The following is a 26,241-nucleotide window of genomic DNA, read 5'->3' on the forward strand; positions in this document are numbered from 1 at the left end:
CATGTAGACTGTCCTGGTCTACTAGCCAACTTGAATTTCACAGTCCCCCCACGCATATCCTCTCGCACCAAAAAAACCTTCCATATTCCCTCCGTTCATACTAATTACAGGAAAAACTCCTTCCTTCTAAGAGCTGGTAAGTCTTTCAATCAGCTTTGCAAACATCATGATCTCATCGATCTGTTCTGCGATAGCTTTAACTAAAGCTATCGAACTCGATACGTAAGCTAATGACTCAGGACTTTTCCCACTGTTAAGTGTTAACAGTGGAAAAAGTGTTAACTCAACATTGTACCTCTATCCTGTTCTTTTTTCTCTCTTTTGTTCTTCTTTTTAACTGTTTAAACCAATTTTCCCTCTCTAGTAAGATAAGTAAAGTATATTTATAAGTTAGTAAGTATTATTAGTTGTAATTTCGCACACCATGCACTTTACGCAGTTTCTATCTGTGGAAACTTGTAATTGGCTCACTGCTTCTATGTTATTACCTAACGTGTTACTTCAGCTGTAAGTTTTCCTAATAAATAAAATAAAATAAAATAAAATAAATAAATATACCTCTTCGGTGACAAAAGCAATCATTTTGCTTAATAAAGTTGTAAATCGGTTATCATAACGCCTTTTAATCTAGTGTGTCACACATGCCCACCAGTTCATAAGATCTACGGATCTTTACATTTTTGAACCCCTCGCTAAAATCCCTAAAAAAATCAAATTAAGGCTTCTAAAATCCTCCTTTAATTAAAAGCTTTGTGCCTTCATGGCCCGTGCCTGACGCAGCAGGCAAAAAGAGGCTTCTAAAACCCTCCCTCGCGGAAAGCCTCGAGCCTTCTAGCGACCCTGTGCGCGCGCACCCTACGTTGCCATGGCTACGCGCATATAAGCGTGCGCCGGCGCTGCTCCGCACAGTACGCGACGCTAGCCCGTACGCACACGGTGAGTTTACCGAATTTTTACAAGTGTTTTTTGGGGTTCGAGTGGTTTATGTGGATTTTAGTGTTATTCAAATTTTGGTTATTAAGTTAAATAATCGCTTAAAACATTAAAGCTTAAATATGCTGAAACTGAAAGATTGTGAAGTTTCCAGAGGAGTAGAAATATTTTTAAATGTTTATGTGTCTTCTTTTTATTTATAGTGAATTTACTAAAATTCTTACTAGTTAAAAACTTTAAACAATAAATAAGAAGTGAGTTTATGTGCTGTCAAAATAGTTTGTAAAAAGCTTCAGCCAGTAGCCCAATGATAACCTAATCAGAAGCTCGTGAAATATGAATAATAAATTTAAATATGTAACCAATTGTTTATTCTATTGTCACATAAATCTGATTTTTTCAGTTCTAAAAAGTATTAAAATTTCAGAAACTTTTATAAAGTTTGTTTATGAAGATACAATTGTAGACCGAACAATCACATAAGTACAGGCTAAACTTATATAGTAGGTAATCAATTTAATTGTAATTCAACAATTTACAACATTAAAAAACTTCTTGTATACAAATTCTGCCAAGTTTAATCAAGGCTTTATTCGAGATCTATGCAAGTTTTTCACCTAAAATCTAAAACCTGTTTTATTCAAAATGTAACTAGTCAAACCAAAGCAAAGCGCAATTGGGAGTTTTTATATCATTTATTTTTCCCGACACTGAAATCAGCTTCATCAGCTTTTCTCTTCTCATCGTATGTTAGGTAAACAGTAAGCTCAATTAGCTCAACATACCTACAGATATTATTGACGCCACATGCAATCCGGAGCATCATCTACAACAACGCACATATCTCGCGAATCTCAACCCAATTAAAACGGTTGTAGATAACGCTCGTCACACGGCGCGGTAATATTTTATATTCTCCTCATTATATCACTTCCCTGGGAACGTCACAGGTTGCCTAAACTTTATACTTACTTAACTTTTCTTTTCTTTGCTGGTAATTTTAGTTTGCACTAATGTGACTAATTTACAAGCAAAATCATAAAAAACCCGGCCAAGTGCGAGTCGGACTCGCGCACCGAGGGGCCGTACTTTTTAGTATTTGTTATTATAGCGGCAACAGAAATACGTCATCTGTGAAAATTTCAACTATCTAGCTATCACGGTGCATGAGATACAGCCTGGTGACAGACAGACAGACAGACGGACAGACGGACAGCGAAGTCTTAGTAATAGGGTCCCGTTTTTACCCTTTGGGCACGGAACCCTAAAAAGTAAAGACGCAGAAAAGTAAAAAGCAGACGTGAATTTTAAAAATAACAATGTCTTTATAGAAAGAAAAATATATAAAATTACTACGTTTTTTCTAAGCTGTATCTTTTCGTTTTCTATTTCTCTTTTAAGTAAAAGAGCAAAATCAGTTTTCGCAAATTGGAAAGAACCAAATTTTTTGTTTTATATTTAAGTAAATTTTTGTTAGTACACACATCCCGTTACAAAATATTTCCATCGTGTAAAAAGTACCCTATGATCACAGCCAAGGGCAATAAAAATGGATAATTTCCTATGAAATTAATGTCAGCAAAGTTCATATTTATTATTCTTTTATACTTAATCAGATTTAAGTAAAAAAAAATATGTTTCAATTTCGTAGGTTCATGTTTTTTTTAATGTTTTACTTCTCAAGCCATAAAATGATACCTACCCAAGAAAGAACAAAGCATGCAAATACAAAGTATATATAATGCTAATGCTTAAGTGCTTGCTTTGTATTTATAAACAAAAGAAAATTTAATAGCCCTGACGAACGAACTTGGCTTGTATTAATCGTACAGTCAGAATCAACTACTTACGTTCAAACTATTTAGTCTCAACTACGCTTCAAAAATTATATTTTTTAATTAAAATCTGATATGTTGTTATTTTAGTACTATACGAGTCGAACTCGCGCCCCAGAGGCGGTCCCATTTGTTATAATGTTTTATTTTTTATTAAATGCGGTAGTAGCAATAAGGTAAACGTCCGAGTGCTCGACGCGGTACTAGTATATGGCATGGGCACTATATGTTAAAGTGACATGGCTTAAATTCGAAGAAGAAAAATCCACTTAGTTCGAATTTAAGCCATGACACTTTGACATAGAGTGCCATTCAGTGAGCATTCGGACGTTTATTACCTCAAGTATACGTTATGTGTAAATTTCAGCCGTCAAAAAAACTCATAATCCTTTTTAATCTGACAGCATCTTGTTTACCTTTACTGCTACGAATTAAAATTGAAGGTGCTAGCAAATGGCACAGTGTGGAGCACTGGGACATTTATGATTTAAGGAGACATTCGGTTTAAAGTTGCCGCCGTATTTGTTATCGTAATAAGAACGTTCAATCCGTCACTCAATTATCATGGAAAGGGCGACATCGCCTATTCCCCGCACCCGCAACGCTGCACCAGCAACTCTGCAGCAGTAGGTAACGCTGCTGCCATAATCTGAGGGTCTATCGTGAAACAAGAAAATCGAAATTTTGTTATCTAACATCTCTGTCACTCTTGCGTATCCGAGCGATAAAGAGGCAGATAGCGAAATTTCGGATTCGCGTTTCCCGGTAGATCCTCTAAACAAACCGCCTTGATGCGTCAATGTCATATTTTCTCTGAAACCTTGTCAATGTTAAAGGTACAGTATGTATAAGTTACTATATGGTTTACTAAAAAGGCTAGTGCTGCACTCTGGTGTATATCGTTACCCTGCATACCAGAGAAGAATAATTTAATATAGCCGAGGGAGTTGACGAGCAAAATTTTAAACAAAAGTAAAAGTATTTGAGATAAAAGGCAAAAAGTCGCGTGACGGCCATAACTTCTGTGGCATGATTTGCGCGGCGCGCCATGTCTTTTGTTTTCTTCTCCCTAATATCCAGGTTTTACACCCCCTCTTAATGTGTCATTTCCCTTCAAATAGTCTGATAGGTTCCATTCGTAATGACGCCTGATATCCCAGTCACGCATCCATTACTAACCCCAGTTGATATGGAAATGCCCGCGGCACTGTCTATGTCTGCTTAAACGCATCGTTTACATGAATATTTGGCCTAGATCAGCCTGTATGGAAGGTGATTAGTGTTCAATACAACATAGTGTTGGTACATCACTGCAAATTACATATAGGTACGTTAGTATTGAATTTTTGTGCCGCTAATGTCGAGTAGGTGAATGGCGGTGAATCTAAGAGCTTGTGTCATTTATAAAATTCTGTAATAAATGTCCAACCTTGATATCTGTATTTCACAAATCAGGAAAGTAAAATCCTAATCGTATAAATTATAAAATATCCTCTAGATGATGTCTAGTTTTCGATTAAATATTTCTCCTTGAAAATTGTAACATTTAAGCTCCCTACAGTTATCTTTTTTTTTAAAGCGAGATCATTTAAAAACGATATTTCAATAATTAATTGCATACCTAATTAATTTCCGCAGGTCCAATCGGTAGCTCGTATAGGTAGGTCCTCTATGTTGAATCCATCATGAAAACGACATCCTGCATTTATTATGTATCTGTAATTATTTGAGAAATTCCAGATTTTGCTTTTCCAAAAGTAGGCCAAAAATAATTGACTTCTATACATATACGTACATGATATTCATGTACAGTAAGCATATCGATATTACCCAAGTTACGAAAATAGCAGTCGTGTTTCATTACTCGTGCCACACACTGAGTGACTGCTCGCGATTAGTCCCGCACGCTCATCGTGTCAAAGATCAGCTACCATCATACCATCTTTACAGCATCTCTCGTGCTCGGGCAGATTAGGCCTTACTGCGGCAGGCGCTTACACCGTTATTATTGTAACTTTAGATCTAATTCGACGCGTGGCAACGTAGGCGCCTTGGACATTAAAGTCCCTTTTCCTGAGAACGAAACATAATGGAGACACTTAAAAGAAGAAGACACTATCAGACTGAAAGCTTTATGTGGCTTATTGACTTTTAGACGGTGGTATAGACTGGCTTGGATTTGGAAGCAAATCGTGATGCGGTTAATTTTAATTGAATGGAAGTAATTAAGGTCGAATTGAAGAGTCAGATATTTTTGATCTGAAATACAGGTACTACTCCAAAAAAATAACGTACTGTCATATCGTAGCGTCAGGTTAAAGGGGCCCACTGACTATCAGTCCGCCGGACGATATCGGCCTGTCAGTTGTTCGGAACTGTCAAATTTTTGTTCTAACTGACAGACCGATATCGTCCGGCGGACTGATAGTCAGTGCTGGGCCCCTTAGAAAACAGAAGTATGTAGTTACCTACTGAAAATTACTAAAGATATGAATTAAACTACAAATTTAGTTATTGTTAACTTGTTAAGTTAGGTAATCAAAAAGACTCATGTGCAGATTATATTGTCCATTTTATTTCTATCTAAGATTGCCGTTCAATTCTTAATTCATAAAATCTTTATTTTCCCGCGTCATATATATTAAATATGATCGCTTTACGAGAAGGTACCTACATATTTTTAATAGAGTCTGTGTCGGGTAAAAACGTATAATTAATTATACCTACCCTAAACTTAACTCCTCGCATGACCGCCCGGAGCGCCCGCCCGTCCGTTCGTCCATCTGCCCAGACTTTCTCTAATCTAGTTCACATAGTTACATAAAGTGTATGAGAGGATCCAAACGGACTGATTCTCAGAGCCTAATGTATACAATTAAAATGACCTAGGGCTATACCGAAATCAAATTAATGGTCTCATATTACACAATCGCCTTGTTTTTCAAACGTTTCTTAGGGGTAACATACAACGTTAATACTTGGTGAACTCCCAAAGTGAGTCCTCATAAACTTTAAAGAGTCGCAAACGCATAACGTCATCCTCTTGGAGTTTCAAATCTTTCGATAAACTAAGGCATATGATTTCAATACGGCCCTAGCCACAATTCCGTGACTATACCTATGTATACAGACGAAATTTAAAAGTTTGTCATTTTTCGATTCTATGGCATGGGCGTTAAGGTTCAAAAGTGAGAAACCTTCAAATTCCGTGACTGTACCTTCAAAGTCATCACCAACAGGCCTATGGTTAAAATCGTTACAATGAAATAACCTGTATAGTAGAGCTAACATCATGTGTACTTTTCGGCTTGGGATGGATGGTGGAGTCAAGAAATTTCACCTGATAAGCTCCACTACACACTTGCGTCTTTTTCTCTTGGCGTAGCACAGCAGTACGTGGCAAACAATACAGACTATATGCTTTCGATAATATTAGAACCAATGTTAAATGTATTTTAATTACCTTCTGAATTTGCTTTCAGGTATAGCTTAAGCTTTGTGAAGCAGCACCAACATGATGCTACGTTTGTCAACTTTTATTGGTAAGTACTTTTACCTACTAATTTACTCTTACCTAACAAACCCCAGTCTACATAATCAGACTATTAAACTCTCGTTGCGAAAGTTTACCACAATGCCATCTTTAACAAATCTGACAATTGACATTGACAGATTCCTTAAAACTACGAGTAAGCTACCTAAGAATCTTAAGATGAAAGTGTTCTGTGAGTCTAATTCTATTGTTTAAACGCTATCATCATTAAAACAATAGTATTATATTGGCAGTAAAGTAACTCAAATAAATACAAGTACATAGGTAACTTAACAAATTATATTAATTTTAATTATCATTATACTTTTAATGAATATAATTCCTGAGCTTGAAAGGCTATCCGTTTTTCATCCAGACCAAAGAATGTTTCATTTTCTATATATATAACCAGGAGTACGTATAAACCTTATTAATTTGCGTTTTTGGTACCTACTATGCGTCCGAACGACCGGGAGTACCTATTAGAGTTGAAATTTAGGTCCATCAACTTTAACAATTTTCTCTGAATTCTGAACCAAGAAAATCTTGATTGACTATTATCTGTTGATTGTAATAATAAATACCAGGTAAATAAAATTAATCTCAAAACTACTTACTAGATCGATATGTACTATAAATTTGCCCCACAGTTCAATGTAGGAATATAACCAATTTTGATCAATGTACTGCATATAGCTGTATTGTTGGAATAGCGGTATTAATTACGATATCAATTTCAATTATGCCAATCAAGCTTAACGCTTGACCAGATTAATCGCGGCGTACAATTATCTAGGTACTTAGATAAGCAAATCCTATGACATAAAATAAGTATAACACTTTAAACTCTCGCGTTTTGTACGTTTATGACATAAAATATAACATAAAGGTACTCAAGTTTTTATTGCAAATGATTAAACGGTTGGATCAATAACGTAGCCTTGTTCTAAGAATAACACTAAACTAAACTTCACACGCACTTTGATTTTGATTTTTGTGACAGTGACTAATATAACTCTGCCCTGTATTTGTAATGACAAAGTGTGGCAAGTCATCATTATTGTCATATAACTCTATGCACAAGCCACACTATGGTAACCCATTTTTTAACTAAAATATTACCTAGGTATTTATTGCTAGCTAACGCCAAAAACACTTAGCACTACCCGATAAGTCAAATGATGCACAGTAAATAATAATAGTTTTTATAATACTTTTTGCATTGTATAATTGTGTGATAGATGAAGATGAGCATATCCAGGCTAAAATTTTAACAGAGATTTGCATATGATTTGCATAATTAATCATGTAACTTAACTGAGACTAATTAGTGTCGACGCAGATCGTTGATCAAAGTAACCGTAACTCCAGACAAGCCTGTTACTTTCGCAATGCATATAATTGGATGAATGAATGAATGAATGTTTATTTGTATCAAACAAGCGTATATATACATGTGTTTTATTTTTGTTTTTGGACGATTCTGTTTTGCCATGACTGGCGTACAAATATTGTTTTTGTACTAATTAAATTGACTATGTACAAGATACTATAAACCTAAACTTACAGACTACGATTCTAAGTATTATAAAAAAACATATTATATGTACCTATCTTATTTTTCTTACCACGCTTAGCAATTTTTCTGGTCTCTAATTTTTATGACTATGTTACAATACAATGACACTTTATTACCTACTCGTGAGACATTTTTTTATCGCTGTTTTTTATTACTCTTCTTACATACTGCTTGCTGTCTCACTAGTAAGCAATGTTTGACATCATTAAAAGGAAATCTATAACTTATTATATACTCGTACGTTATTTATATTGAGCTAGGTATCCTAGGTTAAACGAAATGGTTACCCTGAACCTGACACGCTGCCGGCGTGGAACCTAATGTCCAAACCACAATCAAATTAATTTGAACGAATTACGATTTTAATTGGGTCTCACTAAACTAAACTACATAGTTACCTAGTTAAGAAATAAATACCAAAGGTGTTTATTTATTATTTGGATCATATATATTTTATTGGGGTAACTCGTTCGCGTCTTTACTGCATCCTACATCGCAAAGTTAAGGAAACAATAGCTATTTTTCACGCTACATGCTTTCAAGCCGGATACATTTTTTTTTAGTACTTGAGGCTCAAGTAAGAAAATATATATATACTCGTATATATGTGCCCGGGTCATTTATTGTATTGTCTACAAAAGTGACCTTTTTCTAAAATGTGTCAAATGGGTCAACCATTTGCTTTATCTTTTCTGTACCCAAGTAAATTCACAAGAAATATGTCAATAAAATGAATTGATTTCCTTATGGTCCGAACATGCGAGGATGGGAAAGCATTGTCAATTATGTGAGCACACGAATCATGTCAATAATCTTGTCTAAATTACCCGTAACCCGTAATGACAGGGTCAAAGAGCGACAGCACAGTGACTTACGCATGACACGTGACTGTTGCATTCTCCAAATTGAAATAAGAAGAGCTAAACATTTAATGTTTTAAATAAAATTATGTAAAGCCTGACCAGGAATGCGCCATGTTGCGGAATTTCACTGGAACTAATTTTTTCATACTATACTGAACTGTCACCCTATACATTGAGAATAACAGCGCCCTCTTGACAATGATCATATATCTCTGGTCAGGCTTAACAGATGTAGCATAACTATTTTCCATCTTATTTTCACGGAAACGTGCGAACGTGTCTTGCTATTTCAGTCAGTCTCGGTACAAAAAGTACTGAGGTTGACTGAAGTAGCATGACAAATACGAACGTTTCCGGGAAAATACGATGGAAAACAATTATGCAATTCATCTGTAGATTTATTTAGATTAAGAGGAAAGGGGATGACGTCACGTGACCGCTTCTCTTTACAAATATAGTCCCAATTTCCACTGGATATTAATATTAGAGGAAGTATTTTTACGCAATTTAATGTATATTAACCATAGCTAATATGTTTTTAAGCAATTTAATATATATTAACCATAGCTAATATGCCCCGTTTGATTTTTTCCGATTTTTTAATGATTATAAGTTAGAATCAATTATAAAATAAAATATTAAATCATTTTACGGTTTAGACTCACTTGTTTTAGTCACTCGCGCGACATGTTTCGGAGAGCCTAGGTCTCCTTTCTCAAGCACTAATAGTGCGAGCAGCGTTCACGACGACCGTGTATTGCGTACTGCCGCTGCCGCGCGCCGCGTCGCTCGCTGACCGTAAAATGATTTAATGTTAGTATGTCTCACAACAGTTTAAATTCGACAAATAAAATATTATTAAAATAATTTAATCCAGATAACATTGATCCGTAGGTATTTACATTTACATTTGCAATAGAAAAATAAAATTAGGTATAAAACATAAATATCCATTAAAATTAAATTGGCTGAGCATTTGGTAATTGATAAAATGTAAAAGACCTTGACAATTAATTGATGGGTAATAATAAAATTCATTGATTAATAAAAAAAAATTGATATTGAAAATTAATACTTGATATGGAATTTGGTTTTCGCTCCTAACTTTTGAGGAAAATGGGAATTTCAATTGTATGGAGATGCAATCCACTATCGTCCTAATAAAGCTCAGTATCAGAGGTCTTCAATACCTCGTGTTACACGTTATATAAAACTGCTATCTATGCAACAACATAGATTCGTAGGTAATGCAATGCATGAAGTATAATCCCGTCCGAATTATGGATGGTATAGAAAGGATGCCAATCTCTTATGGCAGAATTGTTGCAAAAGTGACCGCTTTCAGCTTTAAATAATAGTTTATAATCTCTCCGGTGGCGCTAGTTAGGCTCTGGGACATGAGTATAACATGAACCAACAAATAACCCGACCAAATTACGTAGGTTGTTTTTGGTAGTATTTCGGTGTATGGTGGCTCCGCCTAATTACTGTTTTTTGATGGACACTTTTCATACATAGAGATTTGGCTCCTTTATATAGTCTCCATGGTCCGAATGAAGTAATTTGACAGTTTAATGCCGTGGGCGGGTATTCTCAGAACTGTCGCTTTCTCAAACCAATTATGAGACACGTCCATAAAGTGCTAAGCAATACTTTTTAATTAAATGTCTCTTTTTGTTAGAAAACCATTTGCTGGGACGATTAATCTTGATTACAATGCGAAGATTGTACGCGCAATTTGATTCATTATTATGGGAGATAACCGAAATAAACATTCTAGAGTGACAAAGGCGAGAAGTTAGGACCTGCATTGTATTGTATATTTTCTGAACTAGAATTAATACCGCTTACAAAAGAATCAACATATAGGTACATACAGTACAAATATTGCATTGCATCTGTGCAAACGGGGTATCAGTTGGGTTTTCTGTACATACCTAAGTTATTGAGCTTTTATATTACAGGAAAACAATAGGTTCAAGTTAAACTTGCAATACAGCGGAATGCGTGATAAATGCTATGATATTAAAAAAATAACCTGTGTTTCCAATATGTTTTGCAGCGAAGTTAAGTATAGACACGTGATCAATATTTTCTTCAGCGTGTATCGTGTACCCCAGGCCAAAAGTATGGAAACAAGCTTGTATTTCAATAGAAAAATGTGATCTTTTAAGCGATGGATTTTAACTACTTATTGACAATTTGGTAAAAATAATAATAAATTTAAAAGTAAATTACTCTGGCTATGAAAGTTGCCAATTCAACATTTTGTCATGTAATTACATAAAGGGTATAGGTATAATTATGTAACTTTTTCCTAATTTATTTTTTTAGCTTTTTGACAAAATTTTAGGATGTTTTGATATTAAGCGTGTAATTTTAATCTTTTGGGTTTCCCTTATGTAAGTCTTAGTTTACAAATATACACAACAAAGATAGAAACATGAGATATTAAAGAAAACAACGTTGTTTCTATACTTTTGTCCTGGGCTGTATGTACGTGTTGGTAACGTTCCTTCTGCGGGTTGTTGAAAGGCTACTGCTGATTCGCTTATAAAAAAAAATTAAAATACTGATTCTATAATACCGATTTTATACCTAAGATTCCATTCAGATTACATATGGAAAAACAGTAGTTTTATATTACACATCTTGCCTACAGCCTGCGGGCCGCACATCACCGATCGTTACGATTACCAACACTCTCCTGCATCTCGCAATGCCGCCGCGTAAACACAAAAAGGCGTATATCACTAGAAGACGTGTAACTCTATGCGTGTACTAACAAAACATTCTTATTTGATAATTTGTAGATTTTATGTAATTGCGATAAGGTTCATGAATTGTTAGTTTCGTAGTACAGGCGTTTGTGGAAAATTCACCGAGTTTGTTTCATCTTTACTATAAAGCATATTTCCTTGAGACACCATGTATGATCCACGCTTAGTAACCCTACCCATAAAATCAGACCGCATAATAATCTATAAATCTACTACTATTAAATAGGTACTATAAAATAGTATTTTATACAATCGTGATATAAAAGAGCGCTTTTCAGGTAAGTACCGTGTTTAGGCCACGAAGCTTGCTGAGTTGCCTAATGAAAGTAGGAGATTGAAAAGCTTGATTATATCACTATTGTATATGTATGCAATACTTTTTCTACGAGTCATCTAAAGTATACATGAAAAGTACGCAATTACCAGTTTGGTATATGAAATCTTAATTAAACGATTGGACTATTATAGTCAACGAGTAGAAAAAACGAATCGTTCCACTTGTAAGCTTCCGTTAAGCGGCTACGCACTTTAGAATACAACGCTATAAACATGCATTTGTGACGTTTTCAAACAAAAGGTACCACATTGTCGCTTACCATAAGAACGAAAATTGCTTGTATCTTTATACGAAAAACCTGTCAGAGCGTCCTTATGGCAAGCGACAATGTGGTGTGGTAAATCGACACATTTATCTTGAATCTTTAAACGCTTGCCAGAAGTTGAAACCAAATAAGTAGGTACTTATATTATCCTTCCTTATATTATCCTCTATTGTCAAGGCGTTAAGTGCGTGTTCAGATATTTTTGAGCACCTCGGCCGCTCCGATATATCTGATGGCGACTATACAATCAACGGCTCATTGCTTCGACAATGCAGCATTTTAGGTTAAGTATTAGTACTAGAAGATTACGGTATTGAAATTATGTGCTTAAAGCCGGTTGCACCGTCTGTTATCTTAAACATCAATACATTTAATTTACTCTAAGTATTTATATAATAAAGAAAATAGTACATAGCATCGCAAAATTATTAATATACATAATATACTTCCAGAATTATATAAATTTCTGTCGCGAAATTATCGGAGTCAGTGATATCAACTAGGTAACTATATATATTGAGAAACAATACTGTAACTAAAATTAATTCGCCATACTAGTTTGACTAGAGCTAAACAATGCATGCGTGTAATTTATCTTATTCGGTATCTTTTTAATATTCTATTGTAGATAAGCGCTATATGTTTAATAGATTTGCCTTACTCCCATAATAAATAAATCTGGGCAAAAGAGCTGGTACCTACTGGTATTTTATAGCAGAAGACTTTCTCATAAACCTGTACAAATTCAACTTAAAATCAACTTTTTTTAAATGTTTTAAAATTACATTGAGTTCTAATACTCCAAATTAAAGTCATGGCAGTGGTTAAAATGAAATCTTGTTGTCAAAAACGATGCCACACTAAGGGAATAAGGAGTCTTCAAATTAATACTTCAAATCGACCCAGCATAAGTAGCATAACTACCACTAAATTTGTAAAAAGATCTCGTTATTTACCGGTATCCGATTGAGGTAGTAGGTACTTTTTGGGTACCTACTTAAACCAAAATAAATTCGAGACCCGGAATTTATTAGGCGAAAGGAGGTGCCTGGTCCATTTTCTATGGGAGGGTAAAATTATTTTTTTTGCGATTTCGTGGTTGGTCCCATAGTAAAAGTTACTCAGTATAATCCCAAAACCAGCCTGGCAACGGGAATACACTTTTTTTTAGCTACCCTGTATATAATGGGAGATGGAAGATACCTAAATATTAGTTGTAGTTTTCCTGAGCCTTCTCTGCACGATGGAAATTATAGCCACGAAACGCTACGTCAATATTATTAACCCGTAGTGCAATGGTTGCGTTGCGACCGCGCCGTCTCATTGCTGATTATATACGAGCGCCGTGCGATGGGTAATCCGAAGCTGATTAATGAATACAGTTTTGAGACCTCAATAAGCAACGGTAACTGGTAAGCGTGCAACGCATCTTTAGAACGGTGTATGATATCTTAGAAATGAATTTACTGAAGGCGAAAAACGTTGAATTTAATTATCAGTCCCTCATGAAAATCCAGAAAACACAGAATAAAGAAACTTCAAATAATAACATATAATCAGTAAATTGAGTATTTTTGTGGATTCTGATTCTCAAACCTTCATTGTCATCAGCAATTTGCGATTCAGAAGGAAATTGGTTTAACATATAAATGTTATATAACGGAGCTTTTACAAATGTTTACTGCTAAATGCAATTATTTACAAAATGCCTAAGATTTTCCTTCTGATTGATGATATATTTTCTCTAAAGGAATTTAATCAGTGAGTGATGTAAAATTTAACCCGGTGACCGGTTACATGGGTGTCGCATGGCATAGTTTCCATTAAGATTCCGACATTCAAAGTTTTCCATGTTATCTGTCGTAGATTAATTGAAATCCATATAGGTTTACGGAAGAGCATAAATTATATGACCTACGTGTAAGTATGTGTAACTTTTGGTTCATATAACTACCTTTCTATATATCTTATTTAAGCAGGCAGCTCTAAAGTGTGATAGTTATGTAAGCAAATTAAAATTATTTATTTGGCAATTTTATCTACACGATGGCCCAGCGCTGGACCAGCGAGATGGCCATGCGATGGTGTTGGCTCCTCTATACGATTGCCCAGCGTTAGACCAGCACGATAGACACGATAATAGTTCTACAAACTTCATTACTAGATGATGAGGCCACGTTGTCGTCTTTTTAAGCGAAAAAATCTTAAATTAATACAGAGCACGTACGTTGATACTCAACCGCGTTCGAGCATGCACTGTGGAATGGGCCACGTGTAGATGCCTACTGCCATAGCTGGCCCATTACACTACCTTTCATGTTCGGACGAAAAACCGACACCGTGGCCATCCCATCGCCATCCCGCCACGTCATAAGCCATCTACTACCACTACCCTCTCTACACGCTGGCCCATCTTAGTGGGCCAGTATGATGGCCCATCGTGTAGAGTAGCCATAAAGTGCAAAATACTGCACGTGAGGTACCTGCGCCAAAGAAGGCCCGGTACCGGGAACTTACTTAACCTACTTTCAAAATATCTTACTTTTATATAAGTAACAGGGAATTATTTTAAATTGCATCCATGTTTGCTAGTACCATAGACAAAACTGCAAGTGCAATTAAACCAAATTTCACCAAAGGGTGACATTTAGTTATAGGTACTTAAAGTACCTATATATATATACTTAAGGTTCTTTGGGTTTCAAGTTTCCAACTTTTAGCATAAACGGCAGTTATCTCAAAATGTCAGAACAGTCCCAATAATTCGTTTTCACTTGATTGTTTTAAAGGTCACCGAACAATGTCCAGTTAGTCTTTAGGGCCAATTTGGAGTTTAGGAATAAATACAACCATTAAGAATACATTTAGACTTTTAGATCGTGAATCGATTATTATCAGCGATGGGAAATAGGTGCTTCTGTCGGTCTTCATTGCAAAAAAATTTATCCTTGTAATTTTCTCAATAATAATTACATGTCTAGCGAAGTTTAAAAACTCTATAGATGGTTTGTTGCCTTGTCTTAGAACCAAAAAAACATTTAAAGATAGTTTTGAATGATTGCACCGACATCTGCGTTAAGCTTTGCACGTTTTATCTTCATCAGGTAGAGAACAACATTATGTTGAACTGAATTATTTTTAATAATAGGTACTTTTAGTCAAACAGGCTGTGAATTGTAGAATAGTCTAAGAACTGGTAAAGGAAGTAAGCCCTTCAAAATTAGCAACGCCTTATTATAAAATTTTATTCGTAGATAATGGCGGGATGTTATTCTTTAAAATAATTAACATTACTTCCGTCAGCGTAACCTTCAGAGACATGAAGTACCTCGTTTCAGAAAGACGTCCGAGTGCTTGTCACTAATGTCACTATTCCAAGACTATTCTAAATTCTAATATACGAGTATGTCATCATTGTCATCTTTAAACTTAGTTATTGTCAATAGAAGTGACAGCAGGGTGACATTTTGGTTTTGGTGACATCAATTGGGCATTAGCATGTCGTGTCGAGCACTAGGTAATAAATAATTAATAGATGTTTCTTTCATCGTTTAAACTAATAGCGGACAAACATACCACAGATATCATTACCTACATTTAACTACTTGTATATACTATGTCTATGCCTACATTAGATAAGTGTATAGATACAACATAACATCGCAGGAGTCACTGTCTTGTAAATTCATCAAAAAACGTATAAAACCGAATTGAGAACCTCCTGACCTCCTTTCGGCATTATGAAGTCGGTGAAAAAGGGAAACCGCAGATTCCATAAAACATTGTAGCTTTGCCGTCCATGTAATAACAATGTCTGCACTTACATCTAAGTTGGTATATAGTACCTACACAATTTTATGGATAAAAAATGAACTCAATATGGATGTGGAACGCAAAGGAAATACTTAAAGTACCTTAATATTGAGGAATGAATAAGCTTATTCGGCTTACGGGTTTTCACTTTTCAGTACTTATTCTATATCTGCTAGGTTTTCCATGTGTATATATAGGTTCCGTTAGCAATATTCACTAATAATGTTTGTTGTTATTGTACTAAATCATAAAGCTAAACATTTAATTACCCAATTATGTACAATTCCGCACAATTTACAAGCAGGCTTCATCGTGACCAATTTGAACAGCAAACAAATAACATGGCGTTCTGCACTTCTGCATTGCCAGGTTTCATAATAATGTGTACTGCACATGATCAGTCCCTAAACATACGGTTAACTTGATGTTTGGACACTGCAATGGAAACTGGGTGCAGTTCTACAACCTCATTTTAATGTATGCAGAATTCTTAAACTGAAAGTTAGGCTAAGTATAAGCATATCGCGAACTGTGGATAGCAGTCATACGGTCTTTTATATTTTTATTTTTAATTCCTTCTTTATTTGTATTGTGTAATTGTGTATAGCTGCCCGCTCCCGAGAGCACTACTAACTATGTATGATATACCTACTCAATATTACGTATCTAAATAAGAGTAAATTATGCAGTGTAGGTAACTATTGATTTAAAGGAAATCATACATCTCTGATATAGTAGATGATCATAGAGATAGAGGCTGTTATGCCTAATTAAAACGCATATATTATGTGAAACTCATCACACCTATTCCCAGCGCTATCGCATATCCCATTGCACAGCATTTACAAAATCTAACTTACGCAACAATGACATAAAGTGTAGTGGCAGAACATCTTCGCACATTATCAAGGTACGACTTCAAAACCCCTGCTGCTCCCAACCGCAGCTACCAATTAAAACTGATCTTTATATCCTGATGAATAAAGATGTAGGAAATCAGGTCTGGTTAGGTCCCAACTGCAAAATTAAGCTTGCGGTGTTTGAAGTCTGCTGGCTTCCTAGTTTCGTTGTACTATTTCGTGACGATTCAGCACGAGACGCCTTCAGCGTGATAACTTAAAATGGTGTATGTTTATTTAATTTCAAATATACTTAAGCCTTTTATTATATACGCGGTTTTCGCGTGGTGGTGGTGGTTTTGTTTGTTTCTAACGTGGAACGTTTCCCCATACTATCTGTAATAGATAAACTGAGTTTTTGCCTTTAACACCTTACAAATAAGTATATTTAATGCACCATTCTCAATCAATAAAGTAAATTTCACAAGTCTTGAAGTCTTACAAAATTCTCTGAAACCTAATGAATAGGTATTAGGTTATAGGTAACGTACCTACTATTACAGGTATCATCCTTCACAAGATCTACTCCAATGATTCAAGTCATCTTATTAATTTTAATGATTTTACAAACCGGCATTCTAGGCGTTAAGAAACTAAATAATATATCTCCTGTGCCCTGAGTTAGAATCATTATACTCTGCCAAACCAAAACCACCTTTAGATCTTCCAGATAGAAACCATAAAAGTTGTTAAAGATTCACACTTAAGTTATATTTCGTCACCGGCAAGATTGTAAGAAATCGGTGAAAATCACTACCTTAGCACGTTCGTCGAATGATCTCAATATTGCAATGGTACCTTTAGATAATTGAATATATCGATATAGATCATTATATTTCTCAACTCGTCTCCGTATTGTATGGGTGTTAACGTCCATTTAAATTATGGTGTTAGTATTCTGGCTTTGACCTCGACCCGATGTGCGAACTATGTGGACTATAAGTATAAATTTATAAAACAGTGAATAATGGTGAGATAATAAAACAATTAATTACGCTTTACGCTTACGTAAAATTTAATAGACAGGTGGTTTAATTTAGTTGTCCAAAATGATATAAACATGGAAGCGTGAATTTACTTGAACAACATTTTATAGCATATTGAATAGGTATTACTTTACTTAATCGCCTCTTTCTTCTGATTTTATGAGATTCAGACATTCTAATTTGTCGTTTCCATGATACTTAAGTTCTAACGAGCTTTAGTGTTCAAAATGATTTTACGTGCGAAAAGGCAGCTATCACCACATTGCATTCATAAGCGGACATTGTCCAAAACCAAAAAATAGGCTCCATATTAGCGTCCTTTGTTTTCACTATAACATTTTCACCTTTCGGTTCGATTTTTTTAACTCAGATTTTGAAAAAATTTGGTAAGCTTGAAGAGCTTCTCATTCTGGGCGGAATATACACGAAATTCCAATTAGGGACCTAAAAAATATGTTCTTTTTGGATATTGTGCCGAAATTCAAATTCAGAGTTATCGTTCAGAAATTTTATCGAAATCTGAGTAAAGTAAACGACAACTAATTAAAAATCGGCCCTTCTGTACTTACTATTCAAAATTTCAGATAAAATGTCTATCGTGATAATTTACGGATTATTATATACCTGCAATGAAGGAAGAGACCCTTAGAGAATTATTGTAATAACGCACTTAGTGGCTGGCGGTAATGAAGATCTGTGTAAGACACGCGAGGAGGTCAATTTGACAAATTGTTCCTCGCCAAGGGCATGTCAAAACCGTTCAGGCTCATTCGTCTTAAATATTATAATTATTACGGCATGAATTCGCTGTCTATCAAAATTAATAAAAACTAAAAATTGCAAAAAAACATCATGATAACGATGTTATAATTTAATTGAAATGTGAGGTTGCCAAATTGTGTCAATTCATTCATGGACGGACTTTGACTGGCTTCAGCGGTTTTGAATGGATTCGCGTAGTGATTTGTCATTATCGTAATAATTGCACAACTGCTAATGTTAAGAGAACGCGGCCATTAAACTCGCTCCCAGCTTCGCATATTGCCAAAATTCCATCTAACCGCACTGTGCACGGACTCTAGTTTATTTTTCCTCAGTTTTGAATAAACCGTCATAGTAATTCACAATTATCGCGACATTGCACAACCGCCAATGTCAAGTTTCCCAAGCTGGGAACGCGGCAATCAACGATCGCTCCCAGCTTCGCGCTAGCAAATTGCTGTCACGTGAGGCCGATCCGAATTGCAAACTAAACACCGTTTATCTGGCTGCATCTATATTGCATGTTACTACAATAAACTTAAAATTCGGTACCTAGTGACCCTTTTAACTGCAAAGCTCCTGAATTCGAGTTTCGGTACGGGTATATCGCGTATACGGGTATAAGTGTATCTTCACCTAGTTCCCATAGTAAGTACAAGACAAGCTTTGCTTAGTTTGGGATGGGAGGTATGGGATAGTTTGCGTCGATCCGTGTTTATTGTCTCAAAATATATAGGTATCTCTTATCTGTGTTGATTGTGCCAAAATATTATATCCTTAAAAAATAAGCAACAATAAAGATTCTACATATTATTTGTTCATGGAACAAAGCATTTTTTTCTGAAAGGCACCTATTTTACTTAAGTATTTCGCGATACTTACCTATTTTTTTGTCGACAATTGGAAATGAACTTACTGTGCATAAGTATAATAAATACAGGTAAAGTGAAAATTGTGTGACAAAAGTGAGCGACATACCTAATTAATATGGCTTCTGAGGCCATCAGGCACGCAAGCCCTTTTTTACACGCGCCATATAATGAGTGTTGCTTCACTGAAAACCGTTTAGTTTGGGTACTTACACGAAACTATACAATCGTCTGATCCTATCAGTTAATAGAATCATTTGCTAGATAAAGAACTTACCTTTGTTTTGGCCAAATTAGGCATCTACTCCTATTCTACAAAATAAGTATTTCCATACGATGTGTGAATAAGCTAGTTACCTATCTATACTTACAATAAATAATGAACGCAAAAATATCTACTTAGATCTAGATCTAATTTTAGATACAAAGGGGCATCACAAAAAACGATACGTACCTATACTTATTTGGTAATCTAGGTAAATGCCCAAATAAGTGCCCGCCATCGGCATTTCTTAATTTGGACAACTCCAACTAGGTAAATGTAAATTTTCATAAACGCCTCTTTACGAAATCTAGGTCAGAGGATTGGTGGGAATCAAAGCTATAGCGCCTTTTATTTTTCGTGTAAGAGTTATTGTTACTTTTTGAATTAGCATAACACGGTATTCAAGGGCAAAAATGTAAAGACAAAAGTCACACACCTACGACAGTCTTTTTTTTAAATCTTATTTATTTTACATTTAGATTAAAATCAAAAATAGCCTTTTGTATTATACAATAACTATATTGTACTTTAATTATCGCCAATTAGGTTTCATAATTAAATGCATCAAAATAACAATTCGTAAAGAACCAAACTTCAAAAGTCCTCAATTTTTCTTTCGACAAAAGTGCTTAAGGAATTGCACATTGGACTGATAATTGAATGCGGCAAATTGGGGCTTATCAGGCTGTATCGTTAGTACAATTAATGATGAGCTGGTTCCCCGCAGCTTCGGCAATTTCCCGACATTTGCGAAACAGTCTCACGCGATGCCATCTCCTTCATTCTTTTGTCCAGAGAACACTAAGAAACAAAGCGATACTCAACTCTATTTCCATTACTTTATCGTTGATTATCATCATCTCTGCAGTCAGATACACTGCGGTGCTATTGTCCAAGATTAAGTGGCGAAGGAATTTGAATTTTATATTAAGGTGGTTTTGATTGAATATTGTTTGTCTGCTGGTGCAGTGCAGTACACGTGCTTGTCGAGGTCGGTGGTGTAAAAATCATGCGTCGGAGAAACAATTTCGCTTGGATTAGACATGACATGGGTGGCAGAGACGTATTTTAATTTAAGTTACCTGTATTCCTAAAATAATTTCATCCCCTAAGATTATTTTCCGAAAAGTACTTGCTTTTCGTAAAATAATCTTACCTACAGTTAGTATGGCATGGAATTAAATCTATAATTCCGTCTATCCGTGCAGCATCACGATTGCCAAATACCCACGAATATACGAAGTCTATGAGACGTCCCCATCGTTGATCGTGAAAAGTCACTATAGAGTACTTGTGCCTTCAGATAATAGGTAGATCAATGAGGGCTATCGTTTTTTTGCTCACCAGTTGGCGCCTCTGTTGATGGTGGTCCAAAAGACTAAAGAACAGCTGTCATTGAAGTGACAAGTGACATTTGACATTTCGAACTATGGAAAAGACCACCATCTACACTAGCGCCCCTAGCGGCGAATTCATACGCGTTAGCCCTCATTGTCAGCTTTTTAATTTGTACTTCATAATAATAAGGTTCAGATGATACTTTTATTAATAAGATTAACCTTAAGTTGGTCAGATTAAAACACGAAAGTGAGTGAGGCGTGAAATTTTAACCGTAATACTGAACGTACTTAATATTATCATTTTAATTTACTCATGCCTTTTAGCGTAATGGCAAAAGATACGGCTCATTTAAATAATAAAACTCGGATATTACGGCTAATATACGAGCGGAAGCAATTAAACAACTATATTAGACAAATATGCAGACGATCTTATTGTTACATTAAGCACAATGGCCATATTAAAGTTAAGGTATCGACAAAAACGTGCGATCCCGAAATGCATTGTAAGGCTACGACTAATTCGTGGGAGATTATGACAATACTTTAGTTTTAATTGTGCGGGTACTGGGTACCAAACCGTTTAACTTTAATATTTTTAGATCAAGGCTTTGCTCAAAAATTTTAATGTTAATGAGCTACATGTTGAGATAATAATGCAGTGTTCTTAATGAAGTACATATGTTTTACGCGATCAATGGCTTTATCAAAACGTAGAGATTTTTAGCAATGTTAAGTTCGCATGAACACATTGTCTGTTGTGGGCACTAAATTTAATGAATACGACATAGATATTTGGTAAATAATTAATATACAAACCTTTTAAATTCATTGCAAATAGACGAAGCATTAAATTTTTTTTTGGTATAAGTGCAATGAAGGCTTTATAGACAGAATATTTCGACCTCATATGTCGTGATTATCTGCAAAACATCAAGCGTTAATTAATTATTCATCAAGTGTTAACAATCTCAACAACCATATCGTGTAAATTATATATGTCGACAGTACACCCAATTCAGGCTTTTATATATATGTCTAACGCGTATTATTTTCTAAGATTAACATCTCGTGACTTTGTACATGACCCCATAGTCCCCATACATTCTTAAATAACATGATGTATTACATTGTCTCCAGCTAGATGGAAAGATTTGCTTTATCTTCCGACAAAACGTGTCTTTTTACCGGCCCATTGAACCTAGACTGTGAATTGAATGAACCTATTGTGCTTAAATCTATTTTTTCCTGTTCCAGCGTTACTGGCTGTTACATTGGCCCAGAACGGCTACGAATACAACAAACCGAACCAACCGTTTGGACCAGGCACTACTTCGAACCGACCCGGCTTCCCTGGAACCGGTGGGACCTCTGGCGGCTACCCCAGCTCTCCGACTGCACCATCTTCCCCCAGCGGACCTCAGCGTGACGAGTACCCCAGCACTGCAGGCGGCTCTACTCCGGGCTTCCCTTCTGGATCCCCTAGCTACCCTACTGGCCCTAGTCAAGGCTTTCCAGGCTCTAGCCAACGACCAGGACAACCTGGGCAGTCCAGACCCCAAGGTGGTGCCGGATTTCAGCCCACTTTCCCATCTGGGCCACAGAACGTTCCGGGACAGCCCGGCGCGGGACCCTCTGGAACCGGTTTCGGCTCTGACACTGGCGCCTACGAGGGTGGAGACTACTCTGCTATCCCCGGTGAACCAGACAGGGACTACCCCATCCTTACCGAGATCCCTCAGACGTCCTTCAGATGTGATGCTCAGGCTTATCCGGGGTACTACGCCGATGTCGAGGCCCGCTGCCAAGTCTTCCACGTGTGCGCCAACAACAGAACCTATGATTTCCTCTGCCCCAACGGAACCATCTTCTCCCAGCAAGTCTTCGTATGCGTTTGGTGGAATCAGTTCGACTGCAACTCTGCCCCTGGTCTATACGATTTGAACGCAAATCTCTACCAAGAATCCCCAAGACCCGGTTCTGGTCAACAAGACTACGCTCCCCAAGGTCCCTCAGCTTCGTACCCTGGTAGCATCGGTCCTCAAGGTCCTTCCTCATCTTACCCTGGCAGCAACACCCCTCAAGGTCCTTCCTCATCTTACCCTGGCGGCAACACCCCTCAAGGTCCTTCCTCATCTTACCCTGGCGGCAATACCCCTCAAGGTCCTTCCTCATCTTACCCTGGCGGCAACACCCCTCAAGGTCCTTCCTCATCTTACCCCGGCGGCAACACCCCTCAAGGTCCTTCCTCATCTTACCCTGGTGGCAACACCCCTCAAGGTCCTTCGTCATCTTATCCGGGCAGCAATACCCCTCAAGGTCCTTCATCTTCTTATCCCAGCGGCAACGCTCCGCAAGGCACTCCTTCCTACCCTGGCAGCACGCCTCAAAGGCCTTCCTCATCCTTTCCCGGTACCCCGCAAGGGCCTTCGCCGACATACCCTGGTAGTTCTGGACCACAAGGCCCTTCGTCCTCTTATCCCGGGAGCACGGGTCCATCTTCTGGTTTCCCAGGTTCTAACAGTCCACAGGGACCCACGTCATCCTACCCAGGATCGCAAACTCCGTCGGGTTACCCTGGCTCTTCTACTGGAAACTTCCAAGGGTATCCCTCGGGGGCACCTACTGGTCCAAGCTTTCCCAGCGGTGGAAACACCGGGAGACCACAGGGTCCCTCCAACGACAACTACCCACAACCACCAAACAGAGAGTACCTGCCACCTAGAAATTGAGCCATCTCGATCTATTGGTAATACAAAATACCTATCTAAATAGAAAGACTTGGAGCTGTTAAGTTACTTTTAACTGTAGTCGCGTTGTGATAACTACGTTAGTAGTAGTTGCCATAATGTTGTATTTGTAGCCAGCCAGTATTCTGAGGATTAACCTTATTTGACAAGTACCTACATAAATATTTGTACAAATAATATTGGAGCTGTTTTGGATATCAAGACTAAGTATTATTATTAAGTACTTAAGTATTTAATAGTACTTAGTTATTACCTACTCCTACACATATTATTTAACTGTCAGTCTGTCATGTAAGTAAATCAAGTAAATGTGTCAGGGCATTAAAGTTAGACAAACGATAAAGTTGGTGCTGCCTAATGTTTTAGCTTAAAGTTTAGTTTTTAAGAACTTATAGGTATAATAAGTATAAATGTAAGTTTATTTTTCAACAAAATTCTTCCTCTTATAGTTTTCTTTGTTTACTAAACTAACAATGTCTTTGTTTCTTTTAACTCTTGCTTTATAAATGAAATTATAATAACCAAACGGTGCAACCTGCTGTGCCTTAACTAAAGTTACCAAATCTAGTGTTCGTAAATATAAGATAATCATTAGGTAATCTTTAAAATATACCCGACATTTAAAGTAATATTGGTAATATGAACACTTTTTAATATTTATATATAGTTCAGAGACTTGACATTTTTTATGTCTATTAGGTACTTTTCTAAGCATTTATTGAACTTTTTTTATCACAAACTTTTGTACCACGGAAAGTGAATTGTTATTTTATTTTTGTAAAATATTATACTTACACTTAGGTACCTATTTTTTTACGAAAATGTGTCTAAATATATATCCACCAAGCAAACTTCGAACAAACCTGATCGGGGTTAGCAAAAATCACATAACGGATAAACTAATTACTAGATTTATTTAGTATGAAATAATGTATCTTGTACCGATATCATTTGTAATTACAAATCAGAAATACAATAAAATATTATGAGGGCATTTAATGGTTTTTTTTTTTGCTTTCTTTTTTTACCTTATTCCATCCTTATCAACCGCGAGATCTTACCTCACTGATCAATTTAATCATTGCATTTGGATTTACAAATTCAATAAATTTATACCTATCATCATAATACATGAACCATATAACCGCAATTATTTAAACGGGTGTAATTTTATCTGATGCATGTTCGAGTCCGTTATATGTTATAATATGTTACATAGAAATTCTATCAACAACTGAAACTAAGGCTGTGGTCCGTTTAACCAGACGCCGTCCGCGGCGGGCAACTGCCAGATGCCTTCGACCGATATCCGTGCTAAGTATGTTCGTAATGTATGTGCGCGGTCCGGCTCACCCGCCACACAAATAATACACGCACGGACTTGCCCGTCGGATCTGCCTGAAAGATGTGCCTGGCGGACACATCCGTCAATGTGTGGCGAGAAATAGACGCAGATGGGCAGCGGACGGGCATCCGGCGGACAAATCTGTGTCTATTTCTCGCCACACATTGACGGATGTGTCCGCCAGACACATCTTTCAGGCAAATCCATGCGTGTATGGCTAGCTAGATGATTAGTATGATTACCAAAGAAAAGATGAACTAGAACATGGTGCAGCCTAATACTTTTTGTATTAGGTTGCGGACAGTGTGTCAGTCACCCGTCGTGACCGGCCGTCTCAGGTGACGTTCTAAGCAGACCGTAGCTTAAAAGCTCACAATGTGGTTACCTGCGAAATTTAAACACCGCAAATTTCTATTACTTAGTTCTCAAAACTCCGCCAGAATATTCACTCCGCGGCGTCCATTGTGGTTGCAAGATACATTTCGAAGCATTGAGAATTTTAGGTACTTCTTGTCGGTTGTGGTTACATATATACTACACCTAGACTAGACTCTTTCCTGAATAGTGTAGGAAGCTTCGGCGCAGATTATATAATAGGCTTCGGTAGCTTGGTAGGTTTGCAGCGCCGGCCAGAGCATTTACTTGATCAGGGTAGAGCGAAATTGAGTTTTGGCGCATTTAATATATAAAGTTAAAGTTATTTACCTAAATAACCTAAATTGCAGTTAAATAAAAACCGGCCAAGAGTATGTCGGTTCATGCTCCGTGTAGGGTTCAGTAGTTATCCATCTGTCACAACAGGCTGCCTTAAATATTAGGGTATCATGTACATAACGATCAAAAGGGAGTACCTTCGCAGCACTTGAAGTATTTTACTAAGCGAAGATTTTTTTGCGAATTCCAAAAACGGGTTAATTTTCATTGATAGCTTTTATAGACGTCTCTTCGCAGACGTATCTGCTTGATAAATATTAGCAGGTATAGGTACCTGATTATTTGCTAGCACCTTAGTATAATTTGGAGACTATGCCTAAGTTTGCATGCATTGAGGACAGCCTCAATAAAAGCATCTTGATAAAGACAAATAG

General features: G+C 36.6%; 1 protein-coding gene across 3 annotated transcripts; it reads left to right on the forward strand.

The window, feature by feature from the left end:
* The first annotated feature begins 843 nt into the window (after positions 1 to 843).
* LOC134755336 (basic salivary proline-rich protein 2-like) lies at positions 844 to 24,243 on the forward strand. 3 transcript variants are annotated; one of them, XM_063691815.1, is made up of 4 exons: positions 844 to 936; positions 6,251 to 6,310; positions 22,316 to 23,104; positions 23,183 to 24,243. In XM_063691815.1, exons 2-4 carry the CDS (start codon positions 6,283 to 6,285, stop codon positions 23,788 to 23,790), a joined length of 1,425 nt encoding a protein of 474 aa, XP_063547885.1. In that variant the 5' UTR covers positions 844 to 936; positions 6,251 to 6,282; the 3' UTR covers positions 23,791 to 24,243. The 3 variants fall into 3 exon arrangements, with proteins under 3 accessions (XP_063547885.1, XP_063547896.1, XP_063547907.1); XM_063691826.1 differs by having other exon boundaries at positions 23,222 to 24,243; XM_063691837.1 differs by having other exon boundaries at positions 23,261 to 24,243.
* Positions 24,244 to 26,241: the final 1,998 nt, after the last annotated feature.

Source organism: Cydia strobilella, chromosome 1 (assembly GCF_947568885.1).
Source record: "Cydia strobilella chromosome 1, ilCydStro3.1, whole genome shotgun sequence".
NCBI classification, from domain to species: domain Eukaryota; kingdom Metazoa; phylum Arthropoda; class Insecta; order Lepidoptera; family Tortricidae; genus Cydia; species Cydia strobilella.

Excerpts from the sequence above, each read along its gene's own strand:
- LOC134755336 (XM_063691815.1), top strand. The coding sequence starts at position 6,283 with ATGATGCTACGTTTGTCAACTTTTATTG. Across the intron at positions 6,311-22,315 it reads ACGTTTGTCAACTTTTATTG|CGTTACTGGCTGTTACATTG; the intron begins GTAAGTACTTTT and ends TTCCTGTTCCAG. Across the intron at positions 23,105-23,182 it reads TGGTAGCATCGGTCCTCAAG|GTCCTTCCTCATCTTACCCT; the intron begins GTCCTTCCTCAT and ends ACACCCCTCAAG.